The sequence below is a fragment of the Takifugu rubripes genome, chromosome 3 (genome assembly GCF_901000725.2).
Source record: "Takifugu rubripes chromosome 3, fTakRub1.2, whole genome shotgun sequence".
NCBI lineage: Eukaryota > Metazoa > Chordata > Actinopteri > Tetraodontiformes > Tetraodontidae > Takifugu > Takifugu rubripes.
In genome coordinates this window covers 9012556-9029557 of record NC_042287.1, presented here as the reverse complement: position 1 = coordinate 9029557, position 17002 = coordinate 9012556, and the positions used below count along the sequence as shown (strand labels likewise).

Here is a 17002-nt window from a genome sequence, read left to right as displayed (position 1 = left end):
TCTTGTCCAGATGTGAAAGATGAGTCAACCTCCTTTTTGTTGTTGTTGTTGTTGTTGTTGGGATGAGTTGTGGTAATTAGACTACTGATGGGAACATGTGCATTAATTTCAGAATGATGTGAAGACTTTACTTGCTTCTGATGTCGGAAATTTATTGTAATTTTACTCTCACAGGAGATGTTTATTAGCTTCAAGGCTTTAATTTCATCACCTTTTTAAAGGTGCTTTAAATAGGTGGGCGGGTTTAGATGGTGGGCGGGTTTAGATGGTGGGCGGGTTTAGATATTGGTCAGCAGAGAAGGAAATGGTGTTATTAATGGCCGTGTGATTTCCCGCCTGTCTTTAATGGCCAGGCTCTTACATCTAAACGGTGGCCGTCATCCCCCACTAACACAGATCCACTTAACATGTGTTGTCCAGATAAGAATCCAGCAGGATGGGCTCAAAGTGTCCCAGAACTTTCACCCCCAGCACATCCATGCCAGTTGTTCTGAGGTGTTTATTTCAATTTCTCTGATTGCTGCACCTGAAACTTCAACCTGTCATCACTTCATCTCCATCTCATTCCAGACGCACTCACGAAGTCAAAATGTCCAAAATAGCGCCCCATCTTGTCATAACTGGTGTGTGAATGAAAGCCAGATTTCTAATCCCTGACAGTTGAGTGTGTCATTGAGAGTGAAGCTGGTGGACGGGCGTGAGTGGGAGACGGGTGCATCATAGAGTCGGTCAACAATGATGGAGGCTCCCACTTTTTACCTCCTTTCTCTCACTCTTCATGTCTTTCTGACCCTTCCCAACACACACACACACACACACACACACACACACACACACACAGCCGAACAGGGAGTGCTGTCCATTAGTGGCCCACTAGAGACTGGTCTGCTAAACACATAATGCTTCCGCAGCAGAGAGAAATTCCCTTCTGGACAGTTGGCTGCAAAATAGTTCTGCTGCTCTTCACTGATCATTACGTCTCCATCCCCGCTCTGGGGGAGTTTTGGGGTTGATGCTCATGTTATTTCTGTTTTTCGGGTGTTGCAGTCAACAGGCTGTTCCCTTCAGGACAGTCCCGCTCACAGAATGTTCGAGTGGAACGTCAGCAGCTGATGTTCTGATAACGCCGACGATGGTACGACTGCAAACAAACATTTTAGTTCACAATTTCCACCATTATTTCCGCTGGTTTTGTCTGCTATTTGAGCCTGGATACACTTCCTGGGTGAAACAAGACCATGATGTGGAATGGACCTGCAAGCTTTAGCGTGCTGCGCTGACTTAAATCACAGCAGACTGGTCTTTTATTGGGTTCACCTCCCTGAACCCCCCCCCCCCACCACCACCACCACCACCACTGCGCTAATAAATGGCTTCAATAATGTCACCTTAAGCGTACCTGGCTGTCTGGTATTCTGTAGTTTTTACTGCAACCGTGTCTGCAGTTGTGGTTGCAGCAAGTGTTGCGTTTAGGTTGCTTTGGCCTGTTGTTGCTCCAGCATGTCTGAGGCCTGTAAGTGCTGCGGAGAACACGTCTGATGAGAGATGCAGCCACAGTCGGTGCATTAGTGAGCAGCCGTGACATCAGTGTTCTCAGTCGTAAAACGCTCCCCCCGTGTAACCAAACCACTCGGCATGAGAAATATAGGAATGAACATCTCCTCGTCTTTGGTGCTGCCCGTAATGACGACTGCGGCGCCTCATCCCCTCGAGTCGTGAGGGATGATAGAGGTCGGATCAACTGACCCTCAAAGAGCGATTGCAAAAACAGCCACTTGGGGCTATTTTCTCCCGTCATTTGTGTCACACCCAAACACGCTCCACAAGTGCCTAAAGGTGCTGGTTTACGAAACACTTTTGTTTCTGAAGGACGTAATTGTTACGGCTTTTTCCTTTTGCATGTGCAGCGATGACAAAACAACCTGCAGGCGACGCCAGTCGGAACCCAGCGCAGAAAATTGCCTTTGAGGTCCAACTATTTATTTCATTTCAATGTTGAATTGTGTAGTCTGGCTTGTTTTCAGCTGCACCGTTTATATCGCAGCTGCTCTCTCGTGTGCCGTGGAACATTCCTGCCCCACCCGACCACCACCACCACCACCCCCACCCCCTCACCAGCACGCTCAAAAAAACACCAAATGTGAGAAATTCTGTAATTCCAGCCTACAAGATGAGGGGTCAAGATGGTCTTTTTCCCCCACCACGCTGTCATTCCAGTGAATAAAATGGCAAAGTGGCTCGGGCTCAGCCTTTCTCCATGGAAACTGTTCAATATTGTCATGACAACCTCCAATAGGGGAGAAAAAATAAAACGGGTTGGGGGAACATTGAAAGGGGCGGTAATCGAGGATGACAGCACGAATCCAGACGGATCCTCTGAATGAACCTCTATCGCTGCTTCTTTCTCCTCCGCCTCAGCTCATCTGCTTTCATGAATCAGTCTGAAGCCGTCAGTCAGCCCTCCTCCAGGTTGCTGCTCCGCTACTGGAGCCGCTCAGGTGTGAGGAAAACTGAGCAGCGACAGCTCCGTGTTGATCAAGTCATGCAAATATTCCGCCCAGCCAAATGAAAGCATCCAGATGGGCAATTATCACCGGCGAGCACCGAGATTGTAAAAAAATTGAAGCCATTATTTCCCCACAGAGTGAGACAATAGATGTTCGTGTCTGTGCTGCAGTCAAAGATAATAAATCCAGACGTTTGTATAAGTGTCTGTAACCGAAATACAATTTGGTGATTGAAAATCATCAACTTAAAAAAGGGAAACAGTCAAATTTTTCAATCGGTTTAAGCAAAATTTTCCAATGACTATTAACAAAAGGCAATCAACAGCAGGTATTCAGTCATTTTATTAAATTAACCACTGAATAGCAGTTATTGGATTACAAACAGAATAATTCAATGTGTCTGCTAAATGACTAAAATGTGTAGTGTCCCTTTAACTGAACAGTTATTATTGTGTTTCCATCATATTTGCAGTTGTGAAGTGGTAACACACGCTTTGTTGCTTGCTTCATATTCATGCAACCTCTCTCTCACACACACACACACACACACACACACACACACACACACACACACCCTCTGTCTTCATCTGCAGGTGCTCTTTACATCCCTAAACATCCAATGGGAGAGAGAGAGAGAGAGAGAGAGAGAGAGGGAGAGAGAGAAAGGGAGCCAGCAGAGCAGTAATTAGTGTTCCCTGTCATCCCAAATCTCCATGGAGATGTGTTCCGTACCTTCGATACATAATCATGGAGGAGCAGGGGAGCAGCAGGCGAGGCTGTGACTGCCATCACACATCATCCAGCGAGCACAGGATCAAGCAGACGGCACTTGTGCCGCTGCTATAAATAACCGCACAGTAGGTGACACAGCAGCAAAGGTAGATTCTATACAACAACCTGCAATTGTAAATACAGCGTAAACAAACTCACGGCGCGTCGTCAACACAAGGGAGGGCTTTATTTTATTTCTATTTCTGCATAGAAACACATGCCTACATGATACAGTACATTCACACACGCACGCGCGCACGTGTTGGACTCCATTTAAATCCATTTAAAGGCCTTTACAATCCATAAGATCGACATGGAAACAGATGCGTGAAATAAATGCATTTCGGTCGTGTCGGGATGCATCCAGAGGGAAAACATGAGTGTGCTACACCTGCACCGCTGTGCTTCTACATGGACACGGAGCTCAGTCTCAGCATAGAGACGGAGTCACTCGACTGATGATCCGATCTGTTATTTATCAAACGTAAGGCCACTATGGTAGACCGTAAGGGACAGAAACAAACGCGCACGTTTACTCAGCACGAGGCACAAGAGAAACCCATGGAACTGCACTGTACAACGTTGGTTTAGCTTTACAATGGTCGCGGAAATGGTGACGCTAAATCCAAGAGCCTATATTTGGTCCGGTAGCAACCACAAATGACGCACCAAACCGCAAACACTGCCTGTGAAACTCTTATTCTACCAGGACGTACAACATATTGCCTGAGCAGCAGGTATATCGTCTGCTCCTCGTCCCCGTGGTCAGGGCAGAGACCAGAGGGCAGAACAGGAGCTCTGTGGTGACGGAGATCCAGCTACTGTTTCAAGTTTTCCTCTAGACTAGTTCACAGTTTTCCTGTACAAACGCACGTTCACGAATGATTGTGGAATTAGTCGACGTTTAACAGCATAGATGGAGCGAGGACATCAAACGTTTGAGTTTTAGAGCCGCATGAAGAAGCAAATACATGAATTACAAACTGAAACACACTGGCAAATACAAACAAATGGTGTGCTTGACATTAATCATTCATCTCCTTCCTCTATGTCATGTTAACATTAATTGCTGACAAAGCCGAACATGATACAAAACGGGATTAAAAACATTTGTTATGGCTGACCGTTTGTGACTCAAAAAGCTGTAACACAAACTGTGTTGTTGCAGGAGTACAAAAAGAAGCTCGGTGAGAAAAAGGGTTTTACAGGCTGTTATTATCTACCAAATGTTAGCACTAGCATACAGTCCAGGAGGCCGGGGTTTTAAGTGTCTGGATCATGCACTACATGCGAAACGCTTTGTAACATATAAACCTAAACATGATCGAGCCGCAGTTGATTTTGTACCGCACTGTGTTGGACGCATGGATGGAGACGTGGACGGTTGTCTTCAGGAGAAGAATCTTGTCGGTTCATGGCGATAACGGCGGCAGCGAGCGGACCCGGAGCTCTCTGTGCTGACTTTTTCTTCCGCTTGTCGTGTCCGCTCAGCGTCAGGTCAGAGTGGTGACCTCCGGCTGAGTGTAGTTTACGGAGGCAGCCAGGATGTCTTTACAGCTCTCTGTAAACAGAACACAGGAAACACGATAAGTTGAACAGCCATCATCAGGAGGATGAAGAATTCCCCTGGGCTGGATCGAAAGAAGCTTTCTTTTGTTCAAACATGGAGGAACTATATACCCCAGCCTAATTAAAATGGAAGCTTTTTTGAGCTGGAATTATTATTTTTTTGTACTTTCCTGCCTCTGATAACCATCTGAGTACACTCAGACCTGTTGCCTCGCGTGTCATTCCTGCTTCCTGCCATATGGCCCTGAAATATTACCCATATATTAGATCCTGTAACCCCAGAATTAACTTAGCACCATCCATCTCCTGTGGGCCCGCTGTAGCTAAGAATAGAAAAATGAGTAATTTCTCTCGCTGCCTCAGAATAGCTGTATCAATGATGACTTGTACGCCAGATTTGAAGTCCGTGTCATTTTGGATTTTTAAAACAGTTCGGAAAGCAAGCAGACATCTTTGTCTTCAGGTGATGAGGACTAAACACGCGAGGTATGCGTGATATTCCCCGGTAACAGACTGAAAAATCCTTATCTGCATGCTAACCAGACCCAGGGCTCAGAATTGAATTACCCAGCCCTCCTGCTTTAGATTGGAGGAGTTCTGTCTTTGCTCAGCGTTCCACCGTTTTTTATCTCTGCTTGAAAGAACTGACGGGAGACATCGTGGTCGTGTGTCCAGATGTGAGTGACATGATGCGTTCTTTCAATGGCAAACACTCCGCGCAGGCTTTCAGGAAACACCTCCAAACACACTTAAAGATAAACGCTGTGAGCTGCGTGTATGGCCATGCTAGGAAATGCATCCAGATGAAGGGAAACACCAACCGTGTCTGTCGGCCTGACTGACAAACTGAGATGTCCAGGATGTCCAGAATCCATGGACATTTGGAGGACTTCACGTGGGATTTTTCAGTTCTTTGGGACCTTGACAGGCCACCACTCCGTCGCCATGACGTTTAAATCTCCTTTTTACAAAGAAACTCCCCCAGGTTTGGTTTCATATCAATGCAAATTCATTTAGCTGTAGAATTTGTTCTGTTGGTTTGTTTGATTTTAATGGTTTAAATATGCCACATTTGCTCAAAGTGGAAGTTTAAATTTGCAAATCAGCCTTTATACACCTTTGGTAAGTGAGAACTGGGGTTGTTAGACGCAGGATTTCAGACCAGACTACGCACACCTACACACACACACTGAGCTAATCATGCAAGTATACATACTAAGCATCAGCAACACAAGTGGAGCCTCAGACGCCTGAGCAGGCACAGCGCAGCGCCTTGTTTTCACACCCAGCTCCCACACTGGGTAATTACAAATATATCTGCATCCAGCTGTTGAAGTGAGGTGCAGTCAGATGCTGTCTGAGAACTGATGTCTAGAAAATCATCCTGAAATCCCTCTTAAGTGCTCTGACTTCAGCTCCATATTTTCCTGGACTAGCCGCTAGTAATTGATATGATCCAGGTCACAGACTGTGCCGTGCACCTCTGCCTCCTCGGGTAGAGATGATATGTGCACGCACTGGGTCCCTCTGGGTCTTGATTTGGAGATGGTGACAGCAAGACAAACATCGCCCTGCTGAATAAACAGCCATCCACGACCCTGTGTATCTGGCTTTTAAATGAACGCTGACACACCGATGAGTCACAGGACAAACACACAAACGGCTGGTGACATCCCCCCAAACCTGAAGGGCTGATAGTTTGTGGCTGAGACTGACCGGTGTGGGTGTCCCCAGAAGTCAGGAGGAAACAGGTGGCCTCTTTCTTGGGCTTGTCCCTCCCTCGAGAGCAGCGCAGCGACCACTTTTCGCTAGGAGACAGCGGCTGGGTCAGGCTGCAGCCCTCCTCCTCGGAAAGGGCCACATTTGCATCCCCGTTCTGTTTGGAATCTGACAGGCAAAAACACAAACACCGGCGTAAATGTCAAAGCTTTTACCCAGATGTCTCAGACAAAGGCCGGGGCCGAATTGCGAAATTGCGTATTCTTTTGTGATGAAATCCAATTTGACGGAGACGGTATGAGGAGTAATTTGATCCCCGTGTGTTACCGTCTATATGGCTCTGTGCTGCTCATGTGTCTGGCAAAAAGCCTGAGGGAGTAGAAAGACTAGAAACACACTGGCTGGTGTGTTTGTGGCGTAGAACACAAACACGCTTATTTACTGAAATAAGCAGGCTAAGGAAAATAATTCAATTCATTAATACTATCAAATAGATGCAATCAATGACAATATTAGATAGCAGAAAGCGTGGAAAACAATACGAATCATATTAAAGAACTTCATATAATCTCCGTGTTTTTCATGCAGTGTTCTGATTTTGAACGATTACGAATTAATATTAAAGCTAAAACACCACAGAAGTGAACAGCAGGCTTTGTTATAGCATGAAAGGTTTTTCATGCTATAACATTCATCCGGAATATTTCTGTGATATTTATCTAACAGTCATTACAGATGAGCTGCCTGACATCAGCAGCAGTAAACTGGGCCTGTAGTCGTGGGAGCAGCCTGACCTGAGCGGTTCCTGCACGGCGTCTCCTCGGCAGCCAGGGGACACGTGTCGCTCTGCGTGCTGTTTCTGTGCGAGTTGGTCTCCGACCTTCCGAACGAGGCCGAGTCGGTCAGGACGTCTGGGTTCGGCTGGTGCTTCTTCTTCTTTTTCGGCAGCTTCTGTTTGGCCATGGCCAGCGAATAGTACATTCCAAAGTTATTGACGATGACCGGGACGGGCATGGCGATGGTCAGCACACCAGCCAGCGCGCACAACGCCCCCACCATCATCCCCAACCATGTCTGTGGATACATGTCTCCATAGCCCAGCGTCGTCATAGTGACCACCGCCCACCAGAAACTGATTGGGATGTTCTTGAAGTGCGTGTGATTGAAACCTGAGGGGTCGTCTGGCTTGGCTCCGATGCGCTCGGCGTAATATATCATGGTGGCGAATATGAGCACGCCCAGCGCCAAGAAGATGACAAGCAGGAGGAATTCATTAACACTGGCTCTGAGAGTGTGGCCCAGAACACGTATGCCTACAAAATGACGCGTCAACTTGAAGATTCGAAGGATGCGGACGAAGCGCACCACGCGGAGGAAGCCCAGCACGTCGCTGGCTGCTTTGGACGACTGGCCGCTGAGGCCCATCTCCAGGTAAAAGGGCAGAATGGCCACAAAGTCAATGATGTTGAGGGAGTTCCTGATGAAAACCACCTTGTCTGGGCAGCAGACGATACGCACCAGGAATTCAAAAGTGAACCAGACCACACAGATGCCCTCAATCAGGATGAGGACAGGCTTGGTGACCATCTCCATCCTTTTCTCTTCATGGGTGTCGTTGCCCTTGACGACCAGTTCTGTCCGGTTCTGCAGGACATTGAAAGCTTCGTGGGTCTCCAGACAGAAGGTGGTGATGGACACCAGGATGAAGAAGAGTGAGGCAAATGCCACCCCCTGAAAGAGAAAGACATTTAAACATCATCATATCTGCATTTAAGTCAAATCCTTTCGCTGCAGCCAGCACACTAAAGCTGAGAAAATATCTGACACATCAAATAAAAACTATATCAACACACATGAAGCTCAAAAACTGAATTAAATAACGGTCTTGTTCAGTAATTCCAGCCATGAAAGCCACTGTGAGTAGAAAATGTGACTATGCTGATGTGAAAACCGCATTAAACCCAGCCTGAAGCAGCTCTCCATCAGAGCTCTATAGTTTAAAAGGGCTGCAGGGAAAAGGATGGTATTTTTGAGTTGGCCTGGAGAGCCGCCCAAGTCATGGAGGAATCCCGGACGCAGAGCTCAGCCGCATCCAGCAGGTCTCACCTACACGGGTATATTTCAGTGGTCTAATACAAATACCATCATGCAAAGGATCTGTATTAGATATTCAAATCCAAACAGTGGGGGAAACCACATCTGTGCTTCATGGCAGGTGGACTGAATGAAGTGGCAGGAGGGTGTCAGCACAATAGCCCTGCCTCTCTGTTCGTGTTAGCGCTGTGCTAACTCATACTTGATCCGTCTTTATTGTTTACTATAGCCCGAATAAATTGTGCGGCCTATCCAGTCTTTCCAATCCACCAGCTGTATAAATATGTACTTGGGCCTTGCAAGCACTTTGCTATTTTCTCCCCTCTTGCCTCTCACATGTCTGTCGGCTTATTGGCGTTTGGGTTTAGGATTCTCACGAATGGAGGTTGTAACAGAGAGCTGGGGTTCAGTTAAAGAAACAGAAAATGAACTGACGAACCAACAAATGACTATTTTTTTTTGGAGTGGTAAGAGTAGCGGGCCGTAGAAATCCAGAAAATGATTTTGAAAAAAGGAGACGTTTTGTTTACAACAGCATCAATAGGCTGTAAAACCACCATGACAATCTTGTGCAACTTTGTCCCTTTGGAGATCCATGTGCGCTGAAGACGAGGTGTGTGTGTGTGTGTGTGTATGTGTGTGTGTGTGTACATAGCTGACTCATTGCGTTATGTCACGGTAAGTGAAGCAGCATGAAGGCTAATTAACTAGCAGAACTAATTAGAAATCAGATACAGGACAGAGGCTGAAGTTAAAAATGAAGACAGCAGTTGTGAAACTGCACCACGCAGCTTCAGCCTTTCATTTTCTATTTATTTGAAGCGCTAACAGCCCATCCTGTCCGCAGATAAAATTAATATCATACGAAATCATTTATTCTAGGCCAGTCCTCGAACCCCTCCTTTGTCCTTAGTGTTGGAGATTTTACGGTTAATTGCAGATATAGTCAGGAATTAGCACTGGAATTGAAAAAGCATTTCATTCCAAAAAAGAAAAAATGATTGTTGATGAACAATATTAACTAATAGGTTTATATTTAGGTGTCTTTGCCTATTCTGGGCTACCGTAGAAACATGGTAGAGCAACCCCTGTTTAGATGGACCTCCATTAAAGAAGCATCTCTCTAATATTATAACAATTTCTGTCAGTACATGATTCCAACTCTTCCACACTGGGGATTTATTTCCCTCAGAGCGACCTGGCTGACTCTGACTTCTTCAAAATGGGGACGTTATTTGTGACCTGTCATAAAATCCAGTGGTACCTTATCATTAAATGTGCTTTACATAAATAACATCGACTCCTGCCGATGTTCAAACGCCTGCGATCGTCCCCACAGAAGCTGACGGAGTGCTGTTTACCGAAATGCCACATGGTTTATTCCGCAGCTAAACAGAACTGGATATCTACAGTCGGGGGCACCTCTGCCGGGAAACCGCCGGAGGTCTTCAAACACAAGGAGGAGAAGAACAGTAGGAGTTGACTCATTTGTAGCGCAGGTTGGCTACCGCTTGTTTGATTCCAGCTTCTCCTTAGATAAAACGGTAGTTTTATCTCTCTGTAGTGAACAATATTTACTTTGCCTCCATTCGCCTCCAACCACAACAAAACTATTCTTCAAAAAGGCTCTCCTGTGGCTGAATCTCCACTGTGATTTACCACATTCATCCTAATTAAATAATTGATCAGATCACAGATACAACAGGCCACGAGGTAATAAATGGTCTATTTACAGGGCATCTATGACAACCGTCTTCTGACACCATGTGCACTTAACCCTATCAGACAAACACAGTTTTATAGGAACAATTATAAACACTGACAAATGGCCGGTGTTTAATAGCTGCCTCATCCACCCCATCCAAGAATTTTCCTCTGTAATGCAGCTGTGGTGAGACTGTTAGTGGCTAATTAGTGCAGCGTGCTAACCATGTAGCTGTTGAGCAGCTCAGCTGGTATTGATTGAATATATATATGTTGGCAATAATTCAGAAAAAGCCAACCATCAAAGGTCATCAGCTGACCCCCAGCTGGAAATATCAGAGCAGGAGCAGAGAGACAGGATGTGCTGCAGCTCCCAGGCAGAGGGGTCCTTCTCCTGGCCGTCTCTTCCAGCTGGTGGACGTCTGCAGCCTCTGCCAGTGAAGACTCCAGAACCACAACAAGGAGGCTAATGAGCAGTCAGCAGCTGTAAAGCCAAAGACGTCGCCGCCTGCGATGATTTCTTAGAATGTCACGTCGCATTGGCTCACATCAGACGCGGCAGCTGAGGACAGAGAGGACGTAATGTCCACCATTCAGCCTGTCAGCTGTGCTTCTGCAGGGCATCGGTTATTAGGATTTATGGAACCAGAGGGGGAAAAAAGATATACAGACACTAAAAGCCTTTTAGAAAGGTCTGTCTTTTGATTTGTCACGACTATTGGAAAGCTTTGGATTATTTTCAGGTTCAGCTAGAAGATAAATAGCTGCAGCAAGTTTTTGCCTCAAAACCCGGCTAATAACAAGAAGGTTCCAATAAGACCCAGCTGAGGGACAAACATGTGTTGATGTTAATACTATAACAGCAGTTTGTGGTGAAGCCGCTGGAGCACCCTCTGCTGTTCGTCCTCTGGCACTGACGATGAGCCAATGACTGAAATCCTCAAATAACGGATAAATCAAGATGTGAATCTGGAAACAACTGTCGGATTCCCTCTATGCTGGTTAAATTTACTCTTTTGAAAACCTTCTGAGTTGTTTACAAACATGCCGTCGCCGTGGTGACGGCTCGACGTGCTCATGCACGATGCCCAGCTGTCGTCGGTGCAGCTGTTGCTCATCGCGATTTTGCTTTTGTCAGGTGACAAAAAACGATGTTTCTTGAACTGAAGGTTTTCTCTTGAAAGCACACAAAGTTCAGCCAGAATGATTTTTAAATCACCGCTTAGAAATAAATAGAGACAAAACTGTTCATACCTCATGGAATAGCTTTAAGGATTTGCGAGTGAGTGCTGAAGAAGCACAGCTGGCCCGGAGGGCGACGCATCAGCCGCTGCTAGATATCTCTCCGAATCCCAGAATTCCATTCCTTCTGCAACATTTCGTAATCTGCCCCTCCTAAAGGTCACCTGGCGGCAGTTCAGAGGCTGCGGCGGACTCAGTCCTCGACCACAGAAACTAAATATGCCACGAGAACATTTACAGCCGCACCTTTTCTTATTTTTTTAACAATATGACGAGTTTCTTAAAATCCAGACTGTTGTGCTGCGACAGAGGGAGCCTCAGCAGGCCAGTGTAGAGCTCCCAGCAGGCTTTAGCCACCAGTCAACACAGGGAAATGAGTCAAACCCTCAAGTAAATTATGCATTTTCCATTTTCTTCCACCCCTGTTTTCCTTCAACGTGCAGTTAAATAAAGCTTTTATGGTTCGATTTGTATGTTTTGGCAGTTAATTGGCTCAACAATACATTCCATTAAGGCCAAAGTTTTCCTTTTCTTTATGATCTGCGCCCAGTGGGAGTTTTCGTGCTCTTGTCTCAGAGCTGAGGTTCCAGTGCAGATGGCTGATATCGCGTTAAATACCAGCAGTCAGCGCGTCACCGGGAGCCTTCTTTGCTTTATTGGAGCTGAAGAACATGAGTTCCTTTGTTTTTCCATCTCCTCGTTTGTGTTGGTGGGTCTAAAAATTAAATCTTTGCAACTCTGTGGCATCAATAAGCAGCACAGATGGTCTATTTTCAGAAGCAGCCTGGATCACAGCAGAATAAACAGCCGATGCGCTCCCAGGATTACATCCGCCTTTCTCTGTCGATCCGGATTTTCTAATGAAGCTGAGCGGTTTCGATAAGGTGCGGGGAAAGGAATCAAGTCTGGTGTTCCAAAGGTGTCAGAGGTGGCGAGGCTGCACCCCGAGAGGCGCAAAAAGACAAAACCGTCACATGACTGGCGGTTCCATAAAGAGCAAAGTTCAAAGCAAATACAATTTAAAAAACTTGCGACACAACTCTGAATCAAGCTGGAGTGTCCACCACTTAGAGTAACGGCAAGATGATTAGTTATTGGAAATTTAGGCTCCAAATTACAGACTTGAATGATCCCACATCAGTTCATCCCGTGGGCTCAGAGACGGATCGATTTCCTCTGTTAGGTGGGATAAAATACGCCATTCTTTTCTGTGGGAAAGGCTTTTTAATTGTTCACCACGGATTGCGGGCCCTCGCCACAGCGGTCATCAATTACAGGCAGAGAGGGGCTGCGGAATTAATGAAATATCACATTAAGGGAAATTAAATGGGTTTTTAGGTTTGAATGCCGCGTTCTTGTTAAACCAGTTTAATTGACGTAATAAAATGCCAACGCTGGTACTTTTTCACAGCCGCTCGGTGACTGATATTGAAACAGCAGCCTGTCAGGCATCATTCAATAACGTTTAAAGGGTTTTTATTTAGCGAGGCCTTAGGTTGACTCTTCTGTAAATTGTGTTGGTGTCCAGTACTGTATAGTCAAGCATTAGAAGAGGATGCTAACTGATCTGTTGCACTAATCCTCACCAAACAGCCGTGCCCATATCCTGGAGGATTTTAGTTCCTTTTTATGGATATAATGTGAATGAAGCATCCTTATTTTATGCCACCGACAGGCCCAAGTCAGAGATGAAGCTGTTGGGGAGAAAACTGAACAACCTTGAGGGAAACGAGAAAACTTCTTGCAACTTTTGACAGACTTTTATCTGTGTTCGATGGCATTTTAATCCAAAATACATGTAACAAGCTGCTGGTGGAAGCAGCTTGAAATGCGAGGGAATGGTGCCTGACAAATGGCAGCGCATCACATCGTCTGCAAAGTGTTAAATGAAAATTCAGTTCATTCAATGATCCAATTAGGATGGATCTGCCTGGATAACTGACCCACACCGATGAGCATCAAGCACATTTCAGATCTTGTCCTGGAGGAAAGTGCTGCAGATCCATGTGATCCTCTCAAGTCTCTGGTTGGTCAGAATAGAGAACTAATGTGTCCACTTCCTCCTGAGCTGATGCTGAAGAGGATGTGGCCTGAACGATGGACAGAACCTCTTCCCTCCAGGCTCCCGGGAATCGCATTACCTGGCGCTGAGCGTGGAGGCTGACTGCGGTAAAAAGGCCATAAACTAATGTGAGCCCCGCAAAATGCACTCCCTTTTTGGCTGACATGCGTGTGCGTGAAGCAGCAGGAGAAGAAATGGGAGGAACTCTGGCTGGATCGATAACTCTCCAGATCTCTTTCCTGCAACATATGTGGCAGAAAGAGCCACGTCTGACACAGAACCTGACCCGGCACGGATCGGGTCATCTCCAGAGGGACAGCTGCGACTCGGAGACTTCGGTTGTCCCGCACCGAAGCTAAAATAAACAGTTTTTCTGTTTTCTAGTGCAGCCGAATTCTGCAGCAGAATAGAGGATTCCGCTCCGCAAACATGTACACAGAGATGTGAGGCCATCCTCTCTTTTCTGCACTAAACGCATTTGTCTTTTGGATGAAAAGCCCCCGGCCCTTTCTCCTGACAACTCCAGCTATAATGACACTGGATACTTGCTTTCACGTTTACTTCACTAAGCACTCTGCTGCTTTTGTTGCTAAGCCATTAGGCAAGGCATTCTTTTAAAAGCTTCCAGCTGGCTCATATCCCCCCTGGATGAAATAAAGCAAATTGATTTGAATTTACAACACGGCGACATTTAATTTAAGGATAAAGTAAATAGTGGTGTATTTTCTTCCTAATGAAGGTGTGAGATAATAATTGTTGGGGGGGGTGGCTTGCCTGTAATATATTAAAGCCATACATATGTGTCAAACAGTGCAGTGGAGAAAGTGTAATAGTCCGGAGGAAATTCTGCGATTGCGCTGAAACGGGAGAGTGCTGCTTCCACACTCGTGATGGATTCATTGATTTTCTGTCATCTGTGTGTGGCGCATCAGCGTGAGTTGTTTCTCCGGCTAAAACACAGGAGGGACGTCGCTCCTGTAGCCGCTCACGCCGTGAAGACACGTGGGACCACTTTACCATTATCATTTCTGCCTTTCTGAGATGGACAGTTCTACCTGAAATTCTACAGCAAGTTACAGGTTGCAAAGTGAATACGAACAAGAATAAGATAAGATTTAAAGATGAGAAGATGAAATATGTTATCAATGAGTACAAATCCCACCAGGTTTCCCCGTTCCCCACACAGCCATGGGGTTAGCTACATTCAGCAGTGGGGATAATGCGATAAATTTGGACTTATCAGAACCGCTGGGTTCCAGACCACCACCATTTCTGATAAATGATGGACAATGTGAAGGTCATGTGACTATTTCCTGCATTAGCTTGAAGATGGGGTGGGGGCAGAGTGGAATATTAAAATGCCACCATTCTGAATGTTTGAGGCTGTTCAAATGTGTGGGCAAACTCACAATTGAGGATCCACAGGAAAATAAATTGTCACCAAATGTTTTCAAGAATAATAGGATAAACCAGGATACAGACTTGGATAAAAAAAAACAGGATAAAAAAAAACAAAGCCATTAATGGGTCAATTGTTATGAATTGTTGAGTTGAGTTGAGCTATTCAGAGTTCAGGTAAATAGTTGTATGTCTGCGTTTGTGTTGATTAATGGTGCTTTTATGAGGCCAAAATGCCACATAAGGATTGCATTTTGGGTACTTTTGCATCAGTCAGTATTGCTGTCAGGCCGGGTACGCACATTTCTGCAGCCTGATTGGCTGAAACTTGCGGGGATCGCCTGTTGATTTGGTCAATAAATGCTGCTAGGAGGGAATTCTGCTGCTGGCTGGTGCGTTCAAGGCCAGGACAACCAGAGAGGTCAGCTGGTGAACTTACCCTGGCTGCTCTAGACGAGTAGGGATCGTCGAACAGAGCCCAGATCTTTGGCTGCCAAACTTCACAGCAACCCTTCGATCTGTCTGGACAATCTTCGATGCCGAACCGTCTGGGTATCTCTCTGTCGTCGTCAGTGTCGTCTGGTTCCGGAGGTTCAAATATATCCAAGGCCTCCTCTGCGTCCCGGTGCTGCCGGTATGTCATCCAGCAGCATGGCTCCACGTCGGTCTCGTCAATTCCCCAAAACGCCAGCTCTTCCTCGAAGAGCGGCCCACAGACGTCGGCCGGGCAGTGCAGCTTGCCGGTTCGGTAGTAGTTCAAAACGTAGGCGAAGATGCCCGGGTGTCTGTCGAAGAAGAATTCGGTGGCGCTCGGAGGCGCTGCGTCCGAGTCCGAGCTCTCCTGGGCGCCTGTCTCAGCCAGCCATGCCAGGCGGGTCCCCGGCAGGGTCCGGAGGGTGCTCTTGTAGGTTTCGTGTCTAGTGCCGCCCACGTTGATGATAATTTTGTCCGAGTCTTCTCCTCTGGCCATCTCCTCCTTTAAACATGATTTAGACGGAGGTTTGTTGCCCGACTTGCGCCCTCGGTAAGACGAAACGCACACGGAGCTTATCATTGAGAGGCAGGGACCTTCGGACTGCTCGCACAAACTCGTCCACTCGCTGGGAATCAAAGAATAAATCCAAATTGTGCCCTCATTTCAAACCTCAAACCGCATCAGAACCAGTGCGTCTCGTGGATCAAGAATAGCAGTCCAGATCGCTCCAAAATGACGCTCAATTTAAAAAAAACAAACCACCTGTTACAGCACCCAGTCTGGCTCTGCAGCAGAACGCAGGGTTTATTCCAGCTCAGCGCGGGCTTTATTGTGTCTTCGAGCAGGCTGCGCTCTGGTGTGATGAGTCCAGATGTTCTGCTTAAGTCGGCGATGTCAAAAACGGCTAATTACGCACGGCGGCGAAGACCTGTTGAAGACCACAACTTTAAGTATCGCGTCTCTTCTCATTCCATTTCGCGCATTTGGATTTTAATCCTGAAAATCCCGAACTATTCCGGAGAACTTTTCTCTTCTCCTCTCCAGACGAAACGACCCGAAAGCGACCCAATCAGCGACCCGAGCTCAATCAGATGGGTGAGGCCTGTCCCCCCCGTACCCTGCTGGCTGAAAACGCTCAACGCCGCCTGATGTGGTGTTGTTTTCCAGGGAATCTGTTGCTTCTCCTCAAGGACCCTATCTTCCCTTAGAGACACAGCCTGCTGGATGGTGCGTTCAACCACAGGCTCGACAGGTTAACTCTTCGGCTGCTGGTTGAGGTTGGCGCATTACTGAACCACTCCCTCTAATCAGACTCGGAGAGAAAAGGGACTGATGAGGTGTGTGTGTGTGTGTGTGTGTGTGTGTGTGAGAGAGAGAGAGAGGGAGAGCGAGAGAGAGAGATGTTAAATCATCCTCATTTTAGCTTTAAATCATTTATATATTCATCTATGGAACCAAGTG

General features: G+C 46.4%; 1 protein-coding gene across 1 annotated transcript; it reads right to left on the bottom strand.

Annotated features, from left to right (window-relative positions):
- Positions 1-2842: 2842 nt before the first annotated feature.
- Positions 2843-16586, bottom strand: kcnc4 (potassium voltage-gated channel, Shaw-related subfamily, member 4). The gene is made up of 4 exons (XM_003963210.3): positions 15506-16586; positions 7361-8297; positions 6564-6734; positions 2843-4839 (listed from the first exon to the last, which is right to left on the bottom strand). Exons 1-4 carry the CDS (start codon positions 16118-16120, stop codon positions 4772-4774), a joined length of 1791 nt encoding a protein of 596 aa, XP_003963259.1. The 5' UTR covers positions 16121-16586; the 3' UTR covers positions 2843-4771.
- Positions 16587-17002: the final 416 nt, after the last annotated feature.